Source organism: Lycorma delicatula, chromosome 1, assembly GCF_047948215.1.
Source record: "Lycorma delicatula isolate Av1 chromosome 1, ASM4794821v1, whole genome shotgun sequence".
Classification (NCBI taxonomy): Eukaryota; Metazoa; Arthropoda; class Insecta; order Hemiptera; family Fulgoridae; genus Lycorma; species Lycorma delicatula.
The window spans coordinates 283,913,072-283,940,384 of NC_134455.1; the positions used below are offsets into that span (position 1 = coordinate 283,913,072).

General features: G+C 30.3%; 1 protein-coding gene across 1 annotated transcript in view; it reads left to right on the forward strand.

Moving 5' to 3' along the window:
- Window positions 1-27,313, forward strand: part of LOC142332349 (voltage-gated inwardly rectifying potassium channel KCNH6-like) — a 792,659-nt gene that overhangs the window by 382,608 nt on the left and 382,738 nt on the right. Inside the window, exons 7-8 of the mRNA XM_075378757.1 lie at window positions 1,892-2,025; window positions 19,615-19,695. Of these exons, the coding sequence (XP_075234872.1) occupies window positions 1,892-2,025; window positions 19,615-19,695 (215 nt within the window). The remainder of the gene's footprint in view (window positions 1-1,891; window positions 2,026-19,614; window positions 19,696-27,313) is intronic.

Below are 27,313 nucleotides of genomic sequence, written 5' to 3' on the forward strand. Positions count from 1 at the left end.
AGAAGGTTTTATGCTAAATATTTATAGTCCAGACGGTATCTGTTTTACAATGGGCGTATTAGAACTTTTTCTATATGATCGCTAATTTTTGCGTTAATGCCTCCGGAATATCATCAGAAATGATTATTTCGTTATGCGCCAGTTGAAAAAGATTTGCTTAAATTTTCAGTAAACGAAATGTAAAAAAAAAAAAATTGCAAATTGTCCATTTTTTCCTCCTATTTTCATAGATAACTTCATTTTAAAGAAAAGATGGAGAAAAATGTTTTATTATTAAATTTTACACATCATATCATTGGTATTTCCTAATTCTAGGGAATTTTTTGAACTTGCAATTTTTTTTTTCTTTTAAACAAAAATTGAATATCTTTACGAATTCTTATAAATTAATTTAGAAAAAACACAGATTTAGAGTATTCGGAAAGACGCTTTTTTTAAAAGAAGCTTTGATTCGTTATTATCTCCAGAGATATAATTTATCAAAGTTGACTGCCATTGTGTAACCTTTCACAATAAATTATTATGGATAAATTAATAGACCGATATTTAGCAATAATTCGAGTTTGCTAGAATGATATTTGAACGTTTTAGCTGACAAGACATCGATTTCAAATTATTATTGTTAAAATTGCAAGTATATTTTGAAACTTCCCTAAGCTCTCCTAACTATTTTACAAAATTTAATTTTACAAAACTAAATTTTTCAAAATGCATTTGAAAATTTGAGTGCTCTTTTATAAGAGATTAAATTTTCAAGTATCTAGCGACTTTATTTCAAGCTGTACACAATTTAGATAATCGCATTTATTTTTTTTAAATCTGGATTGTAAAATTAATGTGTAAAAATTGTCGGATCGATTTTGTTCAAATTTGGCGTGTTGCTTTATCATATCAAAAAGTTCTTTGAGGCAATATCTGAAGGTCCTAAGTATAATATAAGAGCTCAAAAAAAAATTCTCAAAATAACTTGTTTTTTATGTTTTTGACATTTGCTGCATTTTTGCATCAATTATAACATATTTTTCGATTTGCCACCGGTGATATTACGTGTAAAATTTTAATAACACAACTGTTTTTCTCTCGATTTTTATCTCTAAAATGAACATTTATCGATTTATCTAGGGAAATAGGAGAAAAATGGATGTTTTTGCGATTGTTTTACTTCTTTTTTTTAAATAAAATTTAAGCGCACACCTTTTTCAACTGGCGCATAACGAAATAATAATTTCTAATGATTTGCAGACTTAGTAAAGGAAAATTAGTGATCATGTAGAAAACGTCCAGCCCAAAACAGATACCACCTGGACTACTATGGTAAATTAAATATTCTGTTAGATAATGCAGTTAAGAACTCTAATGGCTTTTTTTTTAAGTAGAATAGTTTCTACTCATAAATTAACCTTAAATATTGCAGAAAAATTATACTAAAGAAGGCTGCAATTCAGTAGCTATTATTTTAGAAGAAGAAGAAGAAAAAGTAGCATGTTATGTATTTGAAGTTTTAATTTCCTGTTTAAATATTGTGCTTTTTAATACCTGTATTATAAAATTTAAATAAGTTAGACCAATATTTGGTATTTTATGTTGAACTTGAAATTAAAGGGTTCTTTATAAATAAAGACTCGTAGTTACCATATGAACGTTTCAGTATTTTTACTATTAAGACATGTGCTTTTAATTATGAGGCAGTTTTGAGCGCATGCCTCTAATATATTTAATTTGGCTACGTAATTATTCTATAGAATAAATAAAATCTAATTGCCTATAAAATCCCAGGTAACATTTATAATTTTGAATTTATTATTAGAATACGCATAAATACTAAAATTAAGTGACACCTGTATGAATAGGATATTTTTGCAGAAGTTGAAATTGTCTGATGTATTTTCAGCGACCAGGAATCACGTGGCTAAGTGCTTCCCCAACACTTCCTCTGAAAGCGACCTTCAGAGGTTTCGTACCTCAGCTCTGTGGGACCATGCACCCTCTCTTAGCAATATAGCCGCCGAGGGTCTTAAACATAAGGTAAGCAGACTTAAAACATTATCAATTCTCACATAATATTTTTATTTAATCAAAATTAGATACCCTTTAAAATAAATAGAAGGTGGGTATGGAAAAATTTTGAAAATGGAAGTTTACCTTGATCGGTTGCTACTAAGATTTTGCTGTACCATGTTATACTGTGTGAGTGTATAATTATGAAAGAATCCTTGTTACAAGTTCCTAATATACAAAGAAACACCAATAAGATTTAATATTTTTTCACTGAGTACATCCTAACAAACAAAACGCTATTTTAATTTTTCTAGCATTGTAGTGCAGAGAAACAGGGCAGATGTAAATAAAATCGTTGAACAAATTTAAATATAAAAAAAATAGTACCATAATATAAATATAGCACTATATCGGCAACCTTCAGATATCCAAGGCATAGTAGTAGCGTCCTTTCCTTTCATCAGAAGGTTCTAGATTCTATTGCAGGTCAGGCATTGCATTTTTCACACGCTACGAAATTCATCATACCTCCTGTATGCTATCAGGCTGTAGCTGTTATCAGGCATCAGCCCGTTGTATTACTATAAGGATAAATAACTATAAGGATTATTTATATATATATATATATATATATATATACACACACTTTATTTTATAATATGCAAACGGTATGCAGTACAATCTATTCAAAATACACACAATAATAATAAAAATTCTTTAATAAGTAAATAAGGTTAATGACTAGTGTAGTCTGTCTTATCTGATGACAAGTTAATATTAATTAAAAGTTTCAGCCTTTAAACAAAATAACATTTTTAAGAATTATTAAGAAAAAAGACTAGTAGTAAATGAAAAACGAGAAAAAGCAAAGAGGAATAATAATAATAATAATTCCATTATTAAGAAATTCCATTATTTATTTCCATTAATAAGAATACAATGCTAAGAAATGGTAATAATAGTTCAAAATAGTTAATAATATAATCATTAAATAATTATTGAATAACATTAAATAGACTTTCAGTTCTTGAATATAATAAGTGGATAAATAGTAACAACAAAATCTCTCTTCAACACAGAAATTACATGACAAAACGTCGTCTTCCAGACTCCCTCCACATAGTCACCTGGACCTGTTCCTTATAATTTTTAAATATTACTAATGAAATGAAATGATCATTATCTTTAAAATAATCTATTAATTATATTACATCACAGCGAATGTGTTCTTTACAAGTATCACGATGCGTTTTCATACTTAACTCTCCCCGTACCTCAATAATGTTATACAGCCAACCGGTCTGCTTTTTGCTTTTTTCAAAGATATAAAAGTAAAATGGAAGCAAGAGAGGAAGTCAAAGTGGTTTTAATTTCATGGTTGCCTTTCATGGTTGCCTATTTATTTTCAAACTAACTCCAACTCTACACTAAATTACCATTCATATACTCTCCCATAGACAGAATCTACACACTCTTAAACCAATTCAGTCAAACCCCCAAATATAACGACTGGTTCTTAGATAAATGCCAGCACACACACACATACATACACACACACACACACAACGAGTATATTTTCAGGTATTTCCTACATACGAAAATTTAGAATTTACCTTCAGCATATATTTAGATTAAAATTCTCGCATAAATAAAAATTATTCAAATAATACGATTTTCTTCTAATTTAATATAACACTGGGCAAACACCTATAAAATGTTTTATACCCTCTATCCCTCCAAAGTTACATAACACACACTGACGTCTTTTTCCTTTCCTATTAGGTCTATTATTTAGACTACGTAGCACACCGTATTCTAAATATTGTACTCATCATTACCTTATCATCCTCATCTGATATATAAGTCTCGTCGCCAAAATTAAATATCAGCTGTGTGTACACACTTGCTCACTGTGCTCTATTCAACCACAAAGCCCACGAATGTTCTTCCATTTTTTCCCCATTATTTAATTTAGTTTTTCATTCCAAAATTCCCAGTTAACAGACACTAGGCAACGAAATTTATTTATTGACTTGCATGCGTCTTATAAGACGCATGCAAGCCAATAACGGCGTTAATGTAATTCCTAGGTATTTGTAACTACTTGCAATATCAATTCGTTCCCCCCACATAATTTTCTCCCTTTTCTACAAACTATTATCTTTGACATTTAGATTAATTATCAATCCCCACAAGTAATAATAATTTTTAAAGTTATCGATCATTCTTTGCAAACCTTTAGGGGCAGACGACAGAAACACAATGTCATCTACATACAACAACAATTTTACATTCAATCGGCCAACAAACACACCTTTACCTAGCTCATCATGTAGGTCATTTAAAAGCAGATAAAAAAGAATAGGTGAAAGAAACAACCCTGTTTTAGGTAATTAAAATTTTCAAATTCAGACTTTATACTCTCACTGCACGATACCTGCGATTTCGTATGTTTATAAAATTCTTTCAAAACTGTAATAAATTTGTAATAAAATCCCAAATTACGTAATATGTATATAAAAATGCCTTTCAGTTAGTTTTATCAAAAGCCGCCTGCAAATCAACAAATATAGTATACAGCTTAGCCCCCTACTTTTCACTTTTAAATTTATAATGCTAATCAAATTGAAAATATTACCTTTTGTAGAATACACCTTCGGAATCCTGCTTGGAACTCACTAAATAATCGATTGCTGTGTACCCAATTATCTAATCGATTTAATAAAATCCCTCTAAACAATTTTGTTAATGTAGTCATAACGCTTATTGTCCTATAATTTACCACAACCAAATCCCCTTTTTTTATAAAGAGTAAAAATAATTATTGACTTTTTAAAAGAGTATGGTATTGATATAGATCAAATAGATGATTAAAATACTTTGTAATTAATTCAAAATATACTATTGGGGCTTGAATAAAATTTTACAGGAGATTCTATCATCCCCCGGTGCCTTATTAATTTTTGCTTTATTTAATACTTCTTTTATCTAGTTTAAAGTCGTTGCGGTGGACCGTGGCGTTTGTTTCTGCGGGCCCACTGGCAAGTCGGTCGGTATTTACATCGCTTAGTAGAATACACTTCCAGGAGGTGTGCTGGGAAGCTACTAGTTTACCTCAGTGACGGAACATCGGCAGATCAACTAAGAATGGGTGCACCGGAGAAGAGGCCAATGCCACGGTCGTGGTAAAGGCAGCGGGAAGGTCCTATGCGGACCTCCTCCGGCAGATCAAGAGCAGTGTGTCGCCACCGGGAGAGACTGGGGTTCTCTCGGCGTGGCGGGCCCAGGGGGAGGACCTCCATATCCGGGTTCCGGTGGAAGGGGACACCGCTGAAAAACTCAGTCGAGAAACATCGGAGACGGATGAGTGCGCCCCAAGCGTTGGCAGGGAGGATTGATCGGCGAGTCCAAATCCTGGTAAATGATGTGGATGCACTTACTTGTCAAGATAAATTTGTAACAGATCTTCGTCGGGTGACGGGGGATGAGATGACGCTCGACGTATTGTCTATGCGGCCTATGGAGCAACAAAAGTGGTGACGGTGGCTGTGCCACCCATTCTCGCCGAAAAGCTGTTGGCAGATGGTGGGGTGCGTGTAAGATGGGTGGCCTACAAAGTAATGCGGCGATCACTGAAGGACCGCTGCTTCCGCTGTTGTGGCGTCCGGGGCACAGGACAAAAGCGTGTAGTGGCCCGGACCGTACCGGCCGTCCCTGGAGGTCGGAGTGCATGCCCATGAAGCATGAGGATCGGCTGCTGCTACACCTGGATACCATGCGGTTCCAGTCTAGGACAGCCCCGTCCGGGAGGGGTAGAATTCTCCATCGTTTCACTTTCGGTGATTGGGCGGGGACTCCTTCCGGATCCACCGGGGAAAAATTAAGACCATAGTCCCGGTGAGGGATTCCTTTGGGGGTTCCCCATTTGAGGCGAGACAACGTAACCGGAGCTTCGGTGAGGGCCCCCCCCGGGTACTCCTTATTTAAGGCATGGCTAGAACAGACCCCCCCCTAGACTCCACCCCCAAGTAGATAGGTAGGGGGTAGGGTAGGGGGTAGGCGGGAGTCTACCCCCAGGTAGACTCCCGCCTACCTGGGTGGGGCCTTTGGAATGGCATAACTGGGCCTAGGGTTATTGCCCAGGTGGTTTGAGACAATGGCATCCCCCAGAGCTGAGTTTCTGTCTGTGGTGGCGGGGCAAAAAAACGAAAGAACATCGGTATCCACGATCTAGTATTCAAATTCACATAAAAGTAACTATCTTTACTAGAATTAGAACCGTAGAACTCTCGACTTCGAAATCAGGTGGATTGCGATGACGAGTTCACCACTAAACTAACCCTGTGGTTGTTCTTTTTATTTTTTTTTGGTTTTGTCTTTTCTGTACTCTTATAACCTGCCAAATTTCAGACTAAATTCTGTAACAAAGAAACAGCTTCGATAATTTCCTGAAGGAGTTCCACCACAAGTAATGATCTATTACGTAACTCTGCCTGGTAACTAGATTTCTTGTCTTTATCCCATCTTAATTTTGAGGGAAGCGTAATGTTTGTAAAGTTTCACCCACTTCATTACTCAGTACTAACCTTAATTCCAGTTCCAACGGCATATGTTCCGAAAAAATTGTAATCCGACTATAAGGTCTTAAATAATTTTAAAGCATCAAACGGTACACAAAAAACTATTACAGATGAGCCCTGGGCAATACATAATAGTGTTCTCCTTTTTCATCTCCAGCTACACGTCCATTAATTATAAGTAGATTATTGTCATAAAAAAATTACAGTAAACATTTCCCCCTACAATTAAGTACCCTATCCTTCGACAACTCAGACACGTAACTATCCAACGTTTGACCAGCTGGATGTTGTTCATTAGCCGTTCTCCCATTCAGGTCTTACCAAAATAATTTTTTTATTATGACCATATTCGTCAAAAAACTAACACATACTTGAAAAGTCAGATTCCCACTCATCATCATTTCCCCATATAAATAGACATACAGAATAAATTAAAAATAAACAAAAAAAGTAAATACCTACATACAAATAATTTTATTACATTCCTTTCCCCAATTTTAACAAGTTCCAAAAACGATTTCAGCGCGGTTCTGTACCTTATTACAATTCCTCCCTTTTCACTACCAAAAACAGAATGGCTTACTGCAGGCACCCAGCATAATGCATATTCTTTAAAATAATATCCTTAATTTATTTCACCTGTCCTCTCTTCGTTAAAAGTTCCATTAGACAAAAAAATATTAAATTGTTTTACATTATAAAACGCCTATTAAATTACATACACACTTTTTTTTAAAAAATGAAAAGTACATAAAATTTTAATTCATTAATAACTGATATTTTTTTCTTTTTTTTATTATTATTATTGAATTATTATTTATTGTAAACATTTTTTTTTACAATCACAGGTTAATAATTATTAATAAATGAATATATTAAATTAAAAAAAAATGAGATGAAGTCGGATTTCAATCAATGTGCCTTCCCGTTGTAAGAACCAAATATTTCATTAATTAAATTTTATTTGGCTATAACTATGGAACCAATGAAAATAAGTACCACTTATGATAATTATATCGTTGAAAAGCTCTCAATGAGGGATTATTACTGCAGTTAAGAAAAAGCCCGAAATCCTACTTTTTTATTATTTTGGGCTTTTTAGGACACTTTTGGTCCAGTCGATGGCAATCAAAAGGGGAGGTGCACAACTAGATGTTCAACAGTCTTAAATCCAAAATTTCAACATCCTACGGGTAATCGTTTTTGAGTTTTGCGTGATACGTACGTACGTACAGATATCACGCCGAAACTAGTCAAAATGGATTCAGGGATGATCTAAATGGATATTTCCGTTGAAATCAGATAACCGAATTTTTTTCGCGATCGAGGTACTTCCTGTACCCCGTACAAGGAAGTAAAAAATTAATTTTTGTACTTAAAAACTTCTAATTTAGTTTTTTTTTCTACAAATATTACTAAACCAAAAAATTAATTAATTTTAGAATGATAATATCAAAAATAATCTTAGATACGTACAATCTTTGCTTTGACCGGAGAAAGATAACGTGTTTGAGTGATATATTTGTTTTAGTCACCATAACTCTAGAAAGTAAACTAATTTCAATTTGAAATAAATGTATTTCACAATTTTTATTTGTGAAAATGAAAAATATATGTGAGTAATTTTATAATCATTTGAGAAGTACTCCTTTTACCCAAAGTTATTAGATCATGGAATGGTAATAATGACATTTGAACGTTTGAATCTGAAACCATTTAACCAGCTCTTTCTTTTTCTGATTAACAAAACAGTTTACACATTTATGAATATGAATTTATTGGGTAGATTGTAATCAGAATCATTAATATTAAAATAATAGGTCTTCGAAGAAAATTTCTAAACATTTGTCTGGATTAATCTAAAGTTGATTTTTGTTTTAATTAACAATTAATAGAAAATAGATTGAGAGATTTACTAACATACCACAGTTTTCCAAACTTAAATTGTTTAACCAGGTCCATCTTCAAACTAGAACATGCATTGAAGACTTCTTTTGTAAAACCAACCCCTTACCTTCCGTTTCTAACCTCTAAATTTGAAATATTTTATGAAATCTATTAGAGGATTTTAATTTATAAGTCAAGGTTTTCGCACAAATTCAATTTTACATATTTTTTATGTGTAAAAGAAGAATTAAAACAATAGATTTTTGCATATTTTGGCTATCAATCGATGTGAATTTAAAAGAAGTAGTAATAGAAAAACTTGCCAAAAAGCAGCACTAAAATTTGTAAGGTGTAATTAATTAAAAATACGTTTTTAATTCTTCAAATTTCCACCTTAGAAACTGTAGGTAAATTAACAAATTATTTAAAGTTAGATCTCGATGGATCTTTTTTGCATATTTTTTACTTTGAGTTTCCTCTTCATATCATTCTAATTTCCTTTTTTTATGTAACAAATCAGTGAATATATTTTAACTCCTGCTTTTCTTTTTCAATCGATCTTCTCTCTATTATTAATATATTTTTTAAACAGTCTCCTATATGTATTTGCCACACAATTGGCTATCTGTTCAGTATTATTTCTATGCTTCTTTATGTTCTGCCAATTATTACTCAATCAATTTTATTTGTTCTCCATTTATTAAAACGAAAATCTTTAACAGCTCTTTATCATCCCTAATTTTTTATCATCAAATACTTAATCATCTACACAAAAATACTCTTCAGTTCTGTTTTTTATTATGTTCATTGCGTATTTTAGTATGATAAATATAATGATAATAAATAATGCGTGTGTGATTAACACCCATATTACGGTTTAGATTAATTTAATAACTACTAATTGTTCCCTTTTAGGACGATTTAAAAAATGTTTAACTGATGTACGAACAAGTCTAAAAAAAACACCCTTTCCATTCGAGAAAAGCAGTCCACAAGAAACGTAAAGACAAGAAATTTGATTGCAATAAGAAAAGGAATGCAGAGAAATGACGCAGAAAAGGCTGTTAATAACCGTGAGCTAAACTCGTTTAAAATAAGAGAATATGTGTTTTTCAATAACTTTTTGGAATAGCTTAATAATTCGGATGAGAATACACTAAATATTAAAGCGTTAACATGTGTACTATTTCGTAGTAATAATTTAATAGCAACGAATGATGACAAAAAAATGAAAAAAAATCTCAGATTTTCTGCTTAAAGGATAGAAATTTTTGCTTAAAATTCTTCCACTTAACCTTATGTAAAGAAAAAATATTAAGCAAGACCAATGAAGTAACTTCCTTCACAAATAAAAATAAAAGAATTATCGAAAGCGGTCTACTTGGAGAAAATTAAGGTTTAAAAGTATATTTCAAAAAATATTTACTATTCGTACGAAATTTTTTAAGATTTTGAAAACAGTATTCCTACTTGATCCGTCAACTGATAATGAATATACTATTTAAACGTGAATTTTTATTACGTAGTGTTTTGTTGTAGGAGCTAGGCAGAAAATCTTTTTTTTATTATATTTGTGATTTGTTTTGCACATTTGTCATACTTGATACAGATAAGTTGCAAAATTTCGGTTTTGTTGGGTTTATAGTTTTGGATTAATAGGGTATATAAAATACAAAGATATGTTAATTTTTTTTAAAATTCACTACATTCCACTTAATAATAATTGTGAAGTGCTTATCTCATTTTCGAACTAGAAAATTTCTCATTAGAGACTATAGGATTTTCTTCTTTTTCTTCCTCTTTTGATGGAAATAATTTATTTACACTTCGGAGTGAAGTATATGCTAAAATATTTAATAAAGTTCATCATCATCTTTAATGAATGACAATTCATAATCCTTGTAATATTAGTTAGTATAATCTTTTTAACTAAGGCGAGGTTAGTAAAATAATTTAAAAAATCCAGATGACATGAATTAAACGATCGTTTTATTGCATTTTGCTACGTTAAAAATATTCATTCTCATGCGTGTGTGATTAAATAACATACCAATTAGAATTTGTACAGATAAGGTTTTGTTTTTGGCACTACTGCACAAAAACATATTTAGTGCAACTATCAAATGAATTAAAAAACTCTTGAAGATCTGCGTACATAACGTGAAATGCTTGAGCAGGAAGAAACATATAAAAATATTTGCATGTGAAATGAAATTTTAATAAACGATGTGGAATGTGGTAAACTTACACAAGACGTTTGTTGTTAATTGTATTTCAATTGCTTTTATAGCAGATTATTTGCATTTAATTTCAATATCGATTATTTATATGTAATAACCAATTAAATACAATATCAGCTTTTTAAATATTAACACTATTGTTTACAACACCGTTACTTTTTAATTAAAATAATGACGAATATTTATTTATTTATTCAAATAAAACTTGATTATCCATCAATCATTTCAAGAGAAATGAATTTAGTAGCGTATGATAAATTAATATTCAGTCCGACGCTTCTAATTATAACGTAATATTGGAAGTTGGTTATGAACAAAATGTGATACTAATTTCAAACATAAATCTATCTTCTGAAATATTCTGAAAATTTTATATTTCCGATTAGTTATTTATCTTAATGTAACACATCAAGTAGCGTGATGTTTGTAAACAAAAAAAAATCATAACTGAATTAAACTTTTTAAGTCTGTTTTCTTTTAGGAAATAAAATAGCGTTAAAATATTTTAGTCTAATTAAATTGAAATACGTGAAATTAAAGTATAAAATATACAGAGAGTGTATCACGAAGTTCTCCAGGGACTATCATAACCTATTCTACTCGTTAAAATAATGGAAAAAGTTCACATAAACAAATATCTTAAAATAAATGCTTCGTTTGCGAGTTACAGCTAGTGAAAAATTTCGTTCGGATTTCAGCTACTCCGGTTAAATGAGGTCGTACTGAAATTTTTAGAATGTTAATTAAGGGATAGAAATAGTAATTTCTTATGATTTTTGACTTGAAAATAGAATAAATTAGGGGAGAAAACCATAAATCGGGGTAAAAATCCTGTTTTTTATGTTTGACGTACAATAACTTATTTAAAAAAAATAAAAAATAAAAATAAATAAAGACAAAAATTTTAAATAAAAATTGTAGAAAATTTAATTCTAAACAAAAAGAAGATAAATTAATAAAACAAAGAAAAGTTGGAAAATTTTGAATTTTATTTAGAAACTGTACGTTACTGCGTGTATCAGAAAGAAGTTATTTAATGTAAACAAAAAAGAAATTCTTTTTTGGTGAAGTGAAAAATTTGTAAAAACAAAATTTACTATTAAAACTTGTTAGAAAATTTAAAAAGCTGGAAATTATACAAAAATTGTAAAAAAAGAATAAATAAATAAAAATAACTTAGATAATAATTTTTTTTATTAATGATAGAAAGACAATAAATTATATGAAAAATTATTCTTTCAAAGTTGGCAATAAAATAAAAACAATCTAATCAACAATGTGCAGTATTGTATTAGTGTTAAATCATTCTGTAAGGTACATTAAATTTATCGGATACTGTGAACTGTGCTGTCGTTAGTGAAGGTTTTCAGTGAATTTTAGTTAACGATCTGTCCAACACGACGCTATAGTTGATAAAATTACTATCGATGCAGTTCAGCGCAGTCCATGCGTCAGTATAGGATGCCGTTCAAAGCGAACCGGCGTTTGGCATTCTATGGATTGGAGGACACTTATAATAAGTTTTATCCTTATCATAAACAGTGAGTTCAAGATCTACACCCAGGAGACTCCGCTTTTTTTGAGTTTTGCAACTGGTGTAATACAAATCGACAACTCTACAAGCATGTTTTTTTTTGTTTTTACCGACAAGGCAAATTTCACTCCAGATGGTGTCAACAGCTTACGCAATGAGTATACATGGGCAGAAGTAAATATTTGTGAAAGGGTGGAAGGCAATTTTCAACACCGATTTAGCTTAAATGTATGGTGCGTCCTTCTTTATAATCAGCTATTTGGTATTTTCATAACAACTGGCCGGTTAAATGATGATGCCTACTTGAACGTTCTTCAAGAATTGCCGCAGGTGCTTGCAGATGTTCCTCTAGCGCTGAAACGTAAAGTATATTCCAGCAAGATGGCGCACCTCCCCACTTCTCTTGCGTCTTTTCCAATCACTTAAATCATAATTTCCCTGAGAAATGGACTGGTCGTGGAAGCCCACATTGCTGGCCGCCACGAACGCCTGATCTAACACGTTTATATTTTTGTGACTGGGAATGGTTTGCTTGGAATTTCTCCCGCTACCACCCCATTTGATCGCCCTAATGCATAAGACCGAATGTCTGTGCCACAAACGGCAATTGAGCCATGAAACAGTTTAGCGACCAGTGTCCTAAATAGCTCCTAGAACGTACCTAACAGCGTGAGCGGATTAAGCGTGGTGCCATACACCACCGGCTTACGTGTCCCAACCGCTCATTTGTCATATATTCACTAAAATGGGTAGGCGCACCCTGTCAACTACTAAAAATATATATGACATCCATAAATTAAAATTTACTTTATCTAGACAGCAATTCACTGCCAAGCCTAGGTCGCTGAATACCAGCAAGTAGCTGTCCACCATATTAAAGCGCTTAGAGCCTTAATTGGCTGGTGGTCAGCCATATATCTCTAGGTTAGCTTCCGACAGCAGTGCGGTAGGAGTCGTTCCCTTAAGTAAACTACTGATGTCGGTTGAACACAGCAACCGCATCAAGGAAGTCTCATACGGTCCGAAAATGGGGCTCTCGCCACATTGACTCGCCGCTTGTGAGTGCCGATTTTCTCCTACCTCTAAGTTCCAGGGTGGCCCGGTCTTTGGCACCTCCAAGAGTAGGGCAGTCAAACTTCAGGTGTTCATTTGACTGGACCTCCCCGCAGACGCACAGCTCATCAGCTGCCAGGCGGAACCAAAACAGATATTGGTTCAAATTACCGTGGATGTTGAGCACCTTGCCACCCTTTTTCCTTAAAAATGAAATCAAGGCATACCATTTCCCCAGATCCCATAAAAATTTGTACAGGGATCTTCCCTTAGTCATGGTGTCCCATTTCAGCCGCCATGCTTCCATCGTGAGGCTCTGCAGACTCTTTCGCAGGCGGGAGATGGACAACTGAACTGATTTCGGGCCGGTACTGGCCCGGCCTGAAATCGCATCCCAAATACCTCGGCCTCCCGACCTCATTGCAATCTCCACTTGGCTGTCCGAACTTTCAACACTAAATCGATCGGGATAACCTTTCCCAATACGTTGGTAGCCTCATAGGAGGTTGTTTTGAAAACGCCAATGCATACAATTAAGGCTAAGTGCTGGGCACTACTTAAATTTTGAACAAGTGCTGATACCTAACCTATGCGCCCAAACGACCTCCGTGTAAGAGGTCATGATTTCGAAGACCTCGGTACACCTTGACGACTAGGGATGGATGAAAAATATTGTATATAAAACAAAAATACATTCTCGTGAGGAATTAATTGTCCGCATAATGCTCAGGCACATTATGCGGTCCGCAAAATGCGGCTAATAAGGATGTCTTTAAAGAAATGAAACGAGCAACAAAAGAAGTATAGAACCGTGCTAAGAGATGTATTGAAAATGGCAGGCTTATCATTGATCATTTATTAGAAAATGATACGTATAAAGCACTTTGGTCTACTGTAGTTTATAAATAAAATTCGAATTTTTCTAACTTTTCTTTATTTTTTTCAACATACTTTACTTCATTTTATTAACAAATAAATTCTCTATATTGTTTTTTAAATATCTTTATACGTTTATTACAAAAGTTATGTATTTATGTGTTTTAACAAAGTTGTTGTACGTGAAATATAAAACACAGGTGTTTAAACCCCCAATTTATTGGGTTTTACCCCAGATTTATCAAAAACTGCGGCAAATACGGTTCTGGAACCTATTTTATTCTATTTTTTCAGGTCAAAACTATAAGAAGCTTTTTACCTTCTTAATTAATGTCCTAAAAATTTCAGAACAACCTCATTTTACCGGGGTAGCTAAAATCCGTGAGAAATTCTTTACTAGCCATAACGATGCGTTTTAGGACATATGTTTAAATTAACTTTTTACGTGTAGAATAGGTTATGACAGTCCCGGGAAAACTTCATGATACAGTCCTTTATAAGGTTTTATATAATGTACAGAAAAAAAATATTTAGTTGATCAATACTTTATGTTTCAGTAAAAATTATTATGGTATTTTAAAAAGTAGTTTAGTTACAAGTTAATAGTTTAGTTAAGAAAAAATAACTTAAATTAAACATTCATTTAGTTTGCTATTTAATCGTTGCATTTTGCTATGTTAAATAATATTCCTAATCACGAGTGTGTGATTAAGTAATAAAACAATTAAAATTTGTAAAGTTTAAGCTTTTTTTTTGTATTAGCCATCATTGTACAAAAACGTATTAAATAATATCGTACAACTTTGATATCACATGAAAATTTGAAGATTCAAACAAACGCAATTTATTATTTTAATAAGCATATCAGCTATAATTGGTTTGCAGTCTGTCGTTTATGTAAATAAATAAGTAAGAAGAAAGAAACTGTCTAGTGTTGTAAACGAAATCTCTTTTAAGCCTAGTTCATTAATGTATCGGGAAATTATCCGCGTAAAACGTTTGATGGTTTATGCTATAATAAATTTCTTATTAAATCTACTAAGAAATGAACAAATGAAAGAAACCAATTAATTTTAATTAAATGATTGTTTTCTACATTTTTCCATTAACAAATTAGTTGCAAATTTTTATTTAAAAATCTAGTGATTCGGTTACAATTATTACAAGAGTTTGAAAAAGATCATTTCTATCTTTTCTTTCCTGATATTTCTATTTTATTTTCAAAACAAGCTTTATATTTAATGGCTGTATTTAACATTCCTTCTGATTCCTTACTTTGCGCTTAATAATAGAAAGTATCTTTTTAACAGAAAACCTCTGGCGTTAATCTGTTTTTATGTCCTCACTCACTAGTACCTCCACCGTAATATTCTAAAGAATTTACTAAGAAATTTACTTTGAAGAGAAAATCTTTAAACCACTAGCATCTTGGTACCTTCTAATCTTAATGTTTATAACTTCATTATCTCTATCCTATCAAATTCCATTTCTTTTTCTTTTTTTGACATCATTTTACATGACAATTAAGTGATTGAAATATTGCTTGTATTTTATAATCTAGACTGAAATTAGTAATTTTTTTAGAATATTTTGTATTTCGAAATATTAACTGATATTTACAAATATATTAAATCTATTAATCGATTGAGGAGATATAGGAATGGAAATAAAATTGAAAGTTAATGATTTTAATCGGGGTTTATTTGTGTAAAGAAATGTTTTTAGGCGAGGCCGATTCTTTTTTGAACAAAATTTTTATATCTAATTTAGTAATAAAACATCAATGCATACATATATACCTATTATATATCCTACATAAGGTAAATTGTTAGTGAAGGATATTTGTAGTTTTAAAGAGATTGTGTTGATGACTTGACCTCTAAAGCTATCTTTCAGAAACCCTTGGAGATGAAAAATGCGATAGCAATCCTTCAAAATTTGTTGTAAGATAAGCCTAATGCAGAGTAATGTTGTTATGTTTACATCCGTAATTATGTATTTGTGTATAAGTGAACCCATGCTAGATACATCTATGTTGTTCTTTATTTAATTTATTTGCGTGATAATTAATGTTTAAGACAGTATTTTTTAAATTCAGTTCCTTTTAACAGTTTTATTTTTACGTTTCTTTACTAACTGTTGAAAGACTCGAAACATTTATAGTCAAAGTAAAAAGCAGTGTAATGTCTGCTACTAGAGATATGTAACTATTCTGACAATATTTTGATGAGTACTTACCTGAAAGTTAAAAAACTGAATAGAACACCATGTCTAAATCTATTACATAGATTAACTATTATACACATTTAAGTGAAAAATTTTATGTTCGCCTACATACAGTTCCACGGCAGGTCTGGTTTGTCTTTCATTTGTTACTTAGATGGATTCTGACACAAACATATATAAAATTTGTCGCCAGGATACACATCTTTTTATAGTCTTCTTATCTTGACAGCATGTGAATTGTAAGAAGGGCAGTTTATGGATATTAATAAAAAAAATTAGAGTGTTAGCTTGGTATGATAAGCTATATAATTTTTATAATTTATTTGTATGAAAGAAATTTTTTTATTTATTGGAGGAAGGGCGTAAGCTAAATTTTCTTCATATTAGGGGTTGTTAATTCACGCGTTTGAATTACGTATTACGTTGTAACTAAATATTAATAAATTATAACTAAGTTTTAGATTAATATAAGTCACAATTGAACCTATCTGTTTAATAACTTTCAGTTTTAAAAGCGTCTTCCTTTCGATTAAAACTTTTAATCAAAGTTTGTTGCAACATATTTGCTATATATCTTTTCTACCATACCCTGTTGTACTTTTATAAACGAATTTCTTAAAGATATTTACTGATTTCCATCCTCTTTATTTTAGTTTAACATCTTTTAGAGAGATGTTGCAGCTCTAATAGCTAGTAATACTTGTATCTGTTTAACGTTATTATTTTATTTAATTTCGCCTTTCCGTAGATTCTCTTACTTATACAGTTGTTTCTGTTAATTGTTCGTTCGCTCAGCGTAATACAAATTTAGTTAAACATTTCATCCATAAACACATAGGACGAATTTTTCTCATTTTTCACAACTAACTTTTTTCTACACTCCTACATTTGGTACAAGCTGTTGTATGAGTAGATTAATTTATTTGTTCAGAACATAATTGTACGTTGTATTGAAAACGTCAGAGATGAAAAAATAAAAATGGGTATACATGATTTTCCTTTAGTGAAATTAAAATTAAATTTACATATTAATTTAACTACATTTTGCGCCAATTATTTTAGGTAATGGATGTTTTGAATGCAAATCTTGATTCATAGGAATAAATATTTTAAAAATTAATTTTTTACCTAAACATAAAAATAAAAATAAATCTGTTATTGAAATGCGCATAGCAAATTCTATTTATATGTTAAAATATTTCTTTCAGTATTTTTTAACATCACAGCTAATGTACTGTTTTTTAATGTTCTCTGAAATTACAATTGACCAGTTTTTATTGTAGGCTAATAATTTTGCAGGGTTTGAAGGTGAAATACTAGTATTCCAGAAAAACTTTCAATTTAAACCATAAAACTTCAATGCAAGTTCTTATCTTTAAATAATTATCTATTAAAAAAAAAAATCATTTTACAAAATTAAACTCCAATTAATTCAGATTACCGTTAAGCAATAAAAAAGTTGACAACAATTAGATTATTTACGCGTACTTCTTCCTCCGATACCGAAACGCTTTGCCAATGTAAGATATAGCATTCTCCGTTCCTTTTTCTCGTTTTTATCCGCAATGTATTTTAATAAGTCTATTTCCCATTTGTGTTCTTCTATTAATTATAATGAAAAATAGTTTACTTTCATCGAACCAAAGATAGAGATATTTACTCGTACGATTTAGGTAAATTAAAATTCTTTCCTTCCCATTACGTAAAATCTTTATCAACCCACATTTTAAACATATTGTGAGTACTCCGTCAGCTGTTGTTGAATAACTCTACAATGGTTTCCTTCACTGTTGGATATATACTGACTAGCAATTCCATTGTGTCTCCGTTGTAACCCATAAATAAGTTTACAACGCATGGGTTTACTACCATAAAACAACAGCTCAATACCTCAATCTTTCTCAATAACATCTGAATTCTGCTCCAAATCACTGCACGCTTTGCAGAGGTATTCCTCCTCTATACCTTGGCTGCTAGCAAGTAATGTAATATAATGTATCGAAAAAACTCTCTTATTTTATTTAATTAATCGTAACAGAAATGTTTGTCCCGGATAAGTGCTCTATAAAATTATCTTACTGAAGACAAAAGTATTAAATTTTTTTTCTTGTGCTTCTCTCTTGAACACAACACAAGAGTCCTCATCACCTTAGTCGGCTAAAAACATCCTTCAACACATCTCCTTTCACATTTACGTACATATTGATAAGCCTTTGGTATATTCTGTTCTACAGTTCCTAAAGAACAAGTGTCAGTTTGAATTAAAAACAGTTAAACGGAGGAGTGCCCAAATAATCTGCAACTCTTTCGAGGTACGCAAAACAAGAACTAAGCTTTCAAATATTTTATAACATTATCATGAAAAACAGTTTTTTATTGGGTACAAAATGTAAGAGAACGAGATAATTTAAAAAAAAAATTATGAACGTTTTTCAAGCAAAATTTCTCAATTGAAAGTTATAGAGGAAGAAATTCTAAAATGGAAAAAGTTACTAACTCGTAAAAAAATAATCCGTGATAAATTGGTATTAATTTTTAACCTGTACTGGAAAATTTTATGTCTTCTCAAAAATCCTTGTTATACTTCTTTAACTATAATTACACTAAACGAATTCAATTGACAAAACTATAATTGAAATTTAAATAAATTTGTATCATTAACAGGAGTTTATCAACTGTTATCTGCGTTAACATTATCTGCTAATCACTGTCTGAACGGATATATGCTTTGTTCCTTAGGGTTCTTCTTCGTAAACCTTTCTGTGTTAATCGTCAGCTATCCACAATGCGTAGCCAGTAATACATGATAATTTGATAAATTATTTATTTATTTTGCTATAAATATTCATGTAAGACACAGAGGAGACACTTTTGCAGAAGAGAACACATTACTCCTACACTAATTGATCCGCCTGCTTGAATGCACTCTTGTAATACTGTCTTTTTTTGGTAAATAATATAAGTGAGCAAATCTGTAATACTTAATAAAAAAATTTAAATCTCGGTAATTTGCTTAGTTTCATGAATTCCAGATGAGTTGTTGAAGTTTAATTGCAGCAGATAATTATTTGAATGTATTTAACATTTATATTATTTATATTTTTTTCGATAAAATATGTGATTAATCTGTTAAGATTAGTTTTATAACTATGTTGAATCGTGACCCAAAAATATTCGAACAATATTGTGGAAATGTTAACGTTAAATTTATTTTTTCCAGTATTCAATTCAAGACAATGGTTCGGCGAAATTCTTCCAAGGAGCAATGCACACGCCAAATATGGGTGAAAAAGTAGCTCAAGTAAGTGTCTTCATTTGCATGTTGCTGCAATTTATAGAATAAATGTTAGACATTAAGTTGATAAAATTTTTCTTTTTCTTTTATGATTTTAACAATTAAATTATAATAAATTCAATTTTACATTTTTATAGTAGATTCACTTTTTATGTTGACACCATTAGTTGCGCAACCATTATTATCTTTACACATCTTTAGTACATGGATTATGATATTATCTCCTCAATCCATGGACTAAAATCAATCGAGTTCTAGAACAAAAATCAGAATCTTTTTGCAACAAATGATTTCTGGTCTAGGCATATCACATACTTTCAAGTACATGATTCTTCATCAGTTCATGTTAAAGAAAGAAGTAAAATACTGCCAATCACAAAAAAAATTGCACTTTTTTTTAATTTTTTAGTGTGATATATTTTGTCTCTTCTTTTTCTTTTCAATGCTCTTTCAGGCCGATAAATTTTATTCTGGTATAAATTATATAAATCGTGATTTATGTGTAAATGCAACACTTAAGACTTTGTACATTTATTGTTATGAAAAATATTACAGTTCTGTTAAAATCAAATGTAGAAATATAATTTGAATTATTCAGCCGAATATTTAACTTTAAGGAAACTTATAAACTTATTTTACTAGTACTCTAGTTTTCTAAATTCCACATTGAATAATCTCCTAGTATTTTCATTGTTTTTTTCGGGAATTTCCTTTCCTATAAGAACAATATTTAAGAAGCTGTCATTTGCATTGAAACAAAAAATATTACCCGCAAAATATAGACGCATACTCGTATAAGTACCGATACGTATGTAATGTATGTAACCAAAGGTTTCTATTAAGCGATAAAAAAATTTATGAGAAGAGATAAAATGGAATAAAAATCTTAAGAGACTTTATTGCTGTTTAAATTGATTTTAGTTTTTTATTGAAGAATCATTCAATTTAGAAATAACATTTCAATTTCATGGGATTAATGGTATAAGACACCAATTTGATTTTATTTAATATAAAAATAGAAGCTACTTGTTACGCTTATTAGCGTAAAATTATTAAGTAAAATGTGGGCATTCTTTGTTAAAATAAATAATATTTATTTTATTTATAATTATGTAAGGGTATTAAATATTAAGTACTTTTTAATCATTTCTGTGAAAAACAGTTACCAAAATCTAAATGTATTTAATGACTATAACTTAAATTTTCAACAGTTTTGGAGAAACAAGTTATTTATAAGTTGGGGAAAATCATTTTTGTAACTGTCCTTTCTGTTCATTTCTTCTCGCATAGTAATAAAAATGAAATGAACTGAAATAAAATTGTGTTTTGGGTTAAAATTAATATGTTTATTGTTTTCTCATTTAATATAGTGTTTTATTTTCAAATTAAAGTTCCAAACAAGTGAATTTCCATTCGGAAAGAAGCTTGAAACTTATGAAATTTCATTAAAATTTATTTGACGTAATTTCAATTCCTTTTTGCATCGTAGTGAAACTTTTTACTTAGGAACTTTATTCAATATTTCCTAAAGGTTTATTTTGAAATACAAAGTAATTTTTTTTTTAATGTTACATAAATATACAATTTTCATGCAACGTAGAAAAAATATAAAAGATATTCCCTTCATTACTGCGCTTTTTAAAAATGTTATATATTTTTATTGTAACGATAAAAATAAATAGGATTTAAATGTTATAAATTATTTCATGGAAACAATTTTAATACTTTGATTTTTTCTTTATCAATTAAACGAATTCAGTAATCGAAATAATCGCTGTTAAGTTCGTATAAATATCTATGTTTTACTTCTTAATCAGATTTTTCACTGGAAAAATCTTAGTTTAATCTGATTACAATCTGGAAAATCTTTAAAAAAATATCTAAAACTATTATTAATGAAAAAGTCTAAATATTTTTATCTTACTAACACCGTAGATCTAATTTTTGTTATTCATGAGACGATGTGAGCATACAAATTTTTATTTAGTCAGGATGTTAAAATTTGTCTTTAAGAAAGTTTTTTTAATAAATGTAATTCTTTTAATCAGTTTATCGGGTTTTTTTGTGGCACATTTATTTATATTCTTCATTTTTATTTTATAGGATTGAGTCAATTTCAGAAAATTATGGGAAAGCATTTTATACTTCTGAGTTTAATATTATTTCAGATTGTATGGGACTATTGAGTAACCCAGGAAAGAGATGAACTCAGCATATACGAATATTCTAATATTCTTATCAAATATAAGGATGCTTACAAAACATTTGTGAATTTACTGCAATTTAAATAAACAGAATTAAAACAATGATGATAATAGTAGTAATGGTAGCTTAAATAAGAGATTTGTTACATTAGTATAATTAAATGAATATGCATGAGTAAATGCTTAGATTTAAAAGTGAAAAGTACAGTGCTACTTTTAGGGTAAATAGCAAGATAAAACTATTCCGCATATAAAATACTCACGAAACAACCTCAGTGTCCAAGAAATATCTGAACTAAAATTTACTTGCCAATAGTTCTATATTTGCCAACCAGAACATTAATACATTAATATTAGCAATTAACAACCTTGATGTTATAATCGTATATATAAAAGACCTCTCCTTAATGCTCTTTAACGTAAGAAATTTTCAAACAAAAAAAAAAAAATAAATAAAGTGAGTGATAAGTAAATGGATCAATTTTTTTTAATTTTAAAAACATTCTTCAAAAATCAGTTAAAAAATTCGACCTACCACAGTAATAATTAATCCACGTTTACTTTTAAATTTTTGATTTTTTGTCGGTAAATGTTTTAACACATAATATTAGTTTACTAAATTGAAGAGCACCGTTTAAATCTAAATTTTTTGCCCTATTTAGAATATGTTTTCATAAAACAATAAAACTACTTACAATAAATTTAATTCAATAAATTTAGTAGTAATAAACATCATCGTTAGTTTAACTGAAGAAAGTGACAAGACGTAACGAAAAATTATAATTAAAAGAAAATATAATGCAATCTGTCAATAATTGTTAAAAATACTGTTGAATACAAAAAAAACCTTACCATTTTTTTTTTTCATAAATCATCGTATCATGAAAAACCATTTATTTAATTGTGCCTTAATTATTTAAATCTGGTTAATTTAACAGACTGAGTAAACATTTTTATTTGACTATTTAATCTAAAACAGCTTATTTGTTAGATAAGAGTGAAAAAGAAAATCTCAAAGTAGTTCAAGTAATATCAAACATTATAAATTGTATTTGTTCAAATTATAAACAAGTAATTCAAATATTTTTGTTCTCTTGTATTTTACGTTTTTGTTGATTGGAATATACTAAACATTTGATCATTCATCCATTAACATTATTGTTTGGAATAATTATTCTTAGCTTATTTACGTTTTAAACTGAAAACATAAACTTATTTCAATTAAATACAGCTCGTATTTGAATTTACGTCTCTCAAAAGTTTTTATCCATTCATGTTCTAGCTAATTTCTTAAGCTCAATAACGTGGATGCTTGTTATGCGTTATGTTTATATTTTAAATTTGTCAGTGATTTATAATTATATAGCATCATCTTTAAATGAGGTAGGTATCAAAGATTTTATACAGAATCGAATGTACGAGTAGAATGACATAACCTTTAGCAAATGTTGCAACAATCTACCTTTGCAATAATAATGATCTTGACTTACTTTATTTTCTCCAAACTAGAAGCATTTAACGTTGTGAATTGGATAAATTTCTAATTTTGGTAATAAAGAAAAATAATAGAGGTACTAAATATTGAAATAGAATACTACGTTTAGAAAAAAGAAATTAAGTAGAAGTTCTACATAAAAAATAAATAAATTAGGAGGAGTATTTTAACTATGTTGGTTTTCTTTGTCGATTCGCAAGCAGCCATCCGGAAATTGTCATGTAACACTATAACTGACTGCACAAGAACTTTGGAGTGCAGGAAGACTTTAAACGAACTAGGATGTCAGTGCTGGCAGTTGAAATTTCAATTGGTTTCCAACCATGTTAACATATATGGTAATGAAATGGCTGACATATTGGCAAAGCTCGGCACCTCTCTGCCTAAGGCATCCAGCACTCCTTCTCTTGACTCAGCCAAAGCGCAAATAAACTCTGCAGTCAATAAATGGATTGGCAAAAATCGCAAAGAATCAACGGTAGGCAAAAAGTCGGAGAGCGTTGTCACACACTGCCTTATAAGCTGTAGCCTCTTTTGAACTGTCAGCGTTGCTGCATTTAGGTTAAAAACCGGACATGACTATCTGGCCTCGCACCTACATCGAATAAGGTTCTGACCTTTTCAGCATGCCAACTCTACGGCCACGAAACTATGGATACAGACTATCTGTGGACCTGCAGAGCTCTGGACCACTAGCAGAGGGGTGATGAAGGCTTCATTTACACGGAAGCCCGTTTATACTAGTCAGCGCGTCACAAAATGGCTCAACAGCCAAGAGTGCGCGTTGCCTAGTAAGTAAGTATTTTAAATATGAGAATAAATGAGAATGTGCATTTATACATTAATTAAACTTTTTAGTTTCAGAAATCATGCTTAATTCTGCACTCATATAACGTTGTTTTTTTGTTAGTGAAAATAAGCTAGATCCCAAGTATTACCTGGTCTTAAGCTGTTTTATAATTATGAAAAAGTCATTGTCGTGAAAGATTGTCCGAATCATAACATATTTAACACTTCTTTTTAAAGAGCTACAGAATAAGTTTTAAATTTTGGTTTTTTAAACTGTAATCATATTCGTATTAAAGTTTTTAACTTATATTACAAGTTCGCGACGGAATTGTTTACGAAATCTAATGAAAAAGCTGTGTATTAATATTTCTACCCTTTCTAATAAAATTTGTTCCGTTGCTTATAATAATGTATGAGTTTTAATTGTAAAGGCAAACCATTTTCTGACGATGAGAGCACTGATATTAATTTTATTCTTGTGAAACAACGACTTGCCAATGCACTATTTTTTAACTATCTCTCCACTTCAAAATGTTAATGTCCATTACTAAAATTATAGTGATAATATGAAAAAAATTGAAAATGTTATCTTATCTTAATTTTGTTTCTGCATCTCTATTGAAAAAAAAACCTATTAATAGATTTTATTTTGATGTACGTTTAGAAAAGCATTTTCAGAACAGAAGTTAAAACCATACAATTTGTAAAACAGATCAAACTTCAGTTCCGGGTATAAATAGAATACTCTTCGAGAATACTCTTCACATAAATGTAGTATGAAAACAAATCATTTATACTAACATAAACATAATATTATGGGTTAAGTAACCTTTACGTGATTCATAAATGTGATACATTTACGTATAAATGTCAACTCCTCAAAATTTCATTAATGTACTTGTTTATGCCTGGGTTATCAAATTTACTTCTTCTAACAGATTCTGTTATCGTTGATGATGCAATATTCCATCCTTTAAAACAAATTTTACAATGAAAATGGAAAGGCAATTAATAGAAATGAATGTCTCTTAATGGTAAATGGTTGTTGTTACTGAGTTTCGTTTAGTTAAAAATACGATTATAATTATTGTTATTACTGTCATAATAATTATTATTGATTTGTTCTGAAACAAATCGATAATATAATAATTGTCGATAATCGACAATAATAATAATAAACAATGACTACATACAAGAACTTTAAGTAAGATCAGGATTTATTTAAGAGTAGTTAATCATGAAAACTAGAATTCAGTCCCACTGACGAAAGATATTATAATGACCACTAAATTAACACTTTTAATAACTAGTCTGGTATGAACTACAATAATACAATAGATAAAACAGGTATAATGTTCTTTTACTGCAAATACCTTTATTATTTAACAAATAAAGCTATCCTAACAATTTATGAATGAATCGAATACTTTATCCAATTCATTATCTCTGTGAAACTCAACGAACAACTTCCTGCATTCACCAACTGACCACACTTGAATACTTGTGACACCATTTCAGACGTTGTACAATCTGCAGTACTACACGCACAATCTTTCTTCGTACTCTACTCGCTTTATACTGATCTTAAATTGTCTTTCCTGGAGTATTTTCACTCTTATCCTCTTGATCTGCAGAACTAGACCTTGAAGTCTATCCTCTTGACCTGCAGAAGTTGAAGCGTGAGATTATCGTCACAGTCCTTACATTTTTCCATGAATTCCTACTCTGGTCCGCTAATTCTTCTCATGAACAACATATCTATTGCAGGTGTGTCGTTGGCAGTATTACAAAGAACGATTGTTAAACGGGCCTGTTTAACAACTTTAGAGAAAGGATTACTTTTAGTCCCCTTGTGGATTCCTTCCATTATTGTATTTTCTACTTTTTTCTTCTTAATTTGCAGGAATTCGTTACTCAGGTCCGTTATACGGGTCTTGTTACAATGTACATAAAGAGTGCACATACTTCAGTAGAACAGTTTATTGCGGCAGTTTATTGTGGTAATTCAGAAATCTGTATGTTAATTTCATACAAATTTATTTGGTTCTTGTAATATGGGAAAATGTTTTTACATTTCTCTAAAGAATATGGTATGTAACAAGTAATATAGTGTAAATTTTTTATTATAAGCCGCGTTATTTTGTCCTTTAATGTTTCCTATGAAAGATAATCTGACATCGGAGATATCTGTGCCAAATTACCAAATATTTTTTAATTAATAACTTCTTTAACACAAATCATTCATTACTATTTTTAATTTCATAGAAATAATATAATAATATGGCGGTTATGTATTAATTTAACATAAAATGTTGCAACATTATATTTTGCTATGTATAAAATTTTATCGACTGTTGAGATGTACATATTGCGTGACTGGTTCAAGGACTCCAGTTAATTTAGTAGACTTCGTAAACGGTAAAACTGGATATCATTCGATCGTTATGTATATAGTAAAAAATAAGTGATTTCTTGTTACAGTTAGATTACAACTGAGGTAGCTCAGTTTTATTATTTGATAACGCTAACTTAAAAAAAAAAAACTAGATTTGTTTTATATATCTAAGGATAGCACAATATCTATTGTAAAATAAAGAACTGTAGAAGATTTTTTAAACGGCATATTAAGTTGTTTTTTTTTATGAAAATGTATGGTTTTCTTAATTTTTTCAAACACTAAATTTTTCCTTATTTAATATTTAATTTTCTGCTATTAATTTTTTGTTAATTATCAGTAAATAATATTTCTTATTATGTTAAGTAATAATCACGTAATTATAATCCATCTAATACTCATAACAATATACTAATATTAGTGATCTGGAAAAGTAAAATAATACTTGTACTGCAACTTTTAATGAGGAAAGAGCAATTAAATATGTAAAGTTGTAAGGGTCTGAAAGTATGGATTTAAACATTTTATTTAATCGTTCATTTGTGTGATTTGAAACTATACTCTCCATTCGTTTTTGATCAGTTCTGTTTAATCTCTGAATATTTGCTATACACTACATTCTCAGTTGGTTTATGCATTCAAATAATTGTCTTCCATTTCATTTTACCCATTGTACAATATTCAGTTACCAAATTAAGTAGACCTGAACGTCTTGATAATAAGCCTCATCACTTATTCTTT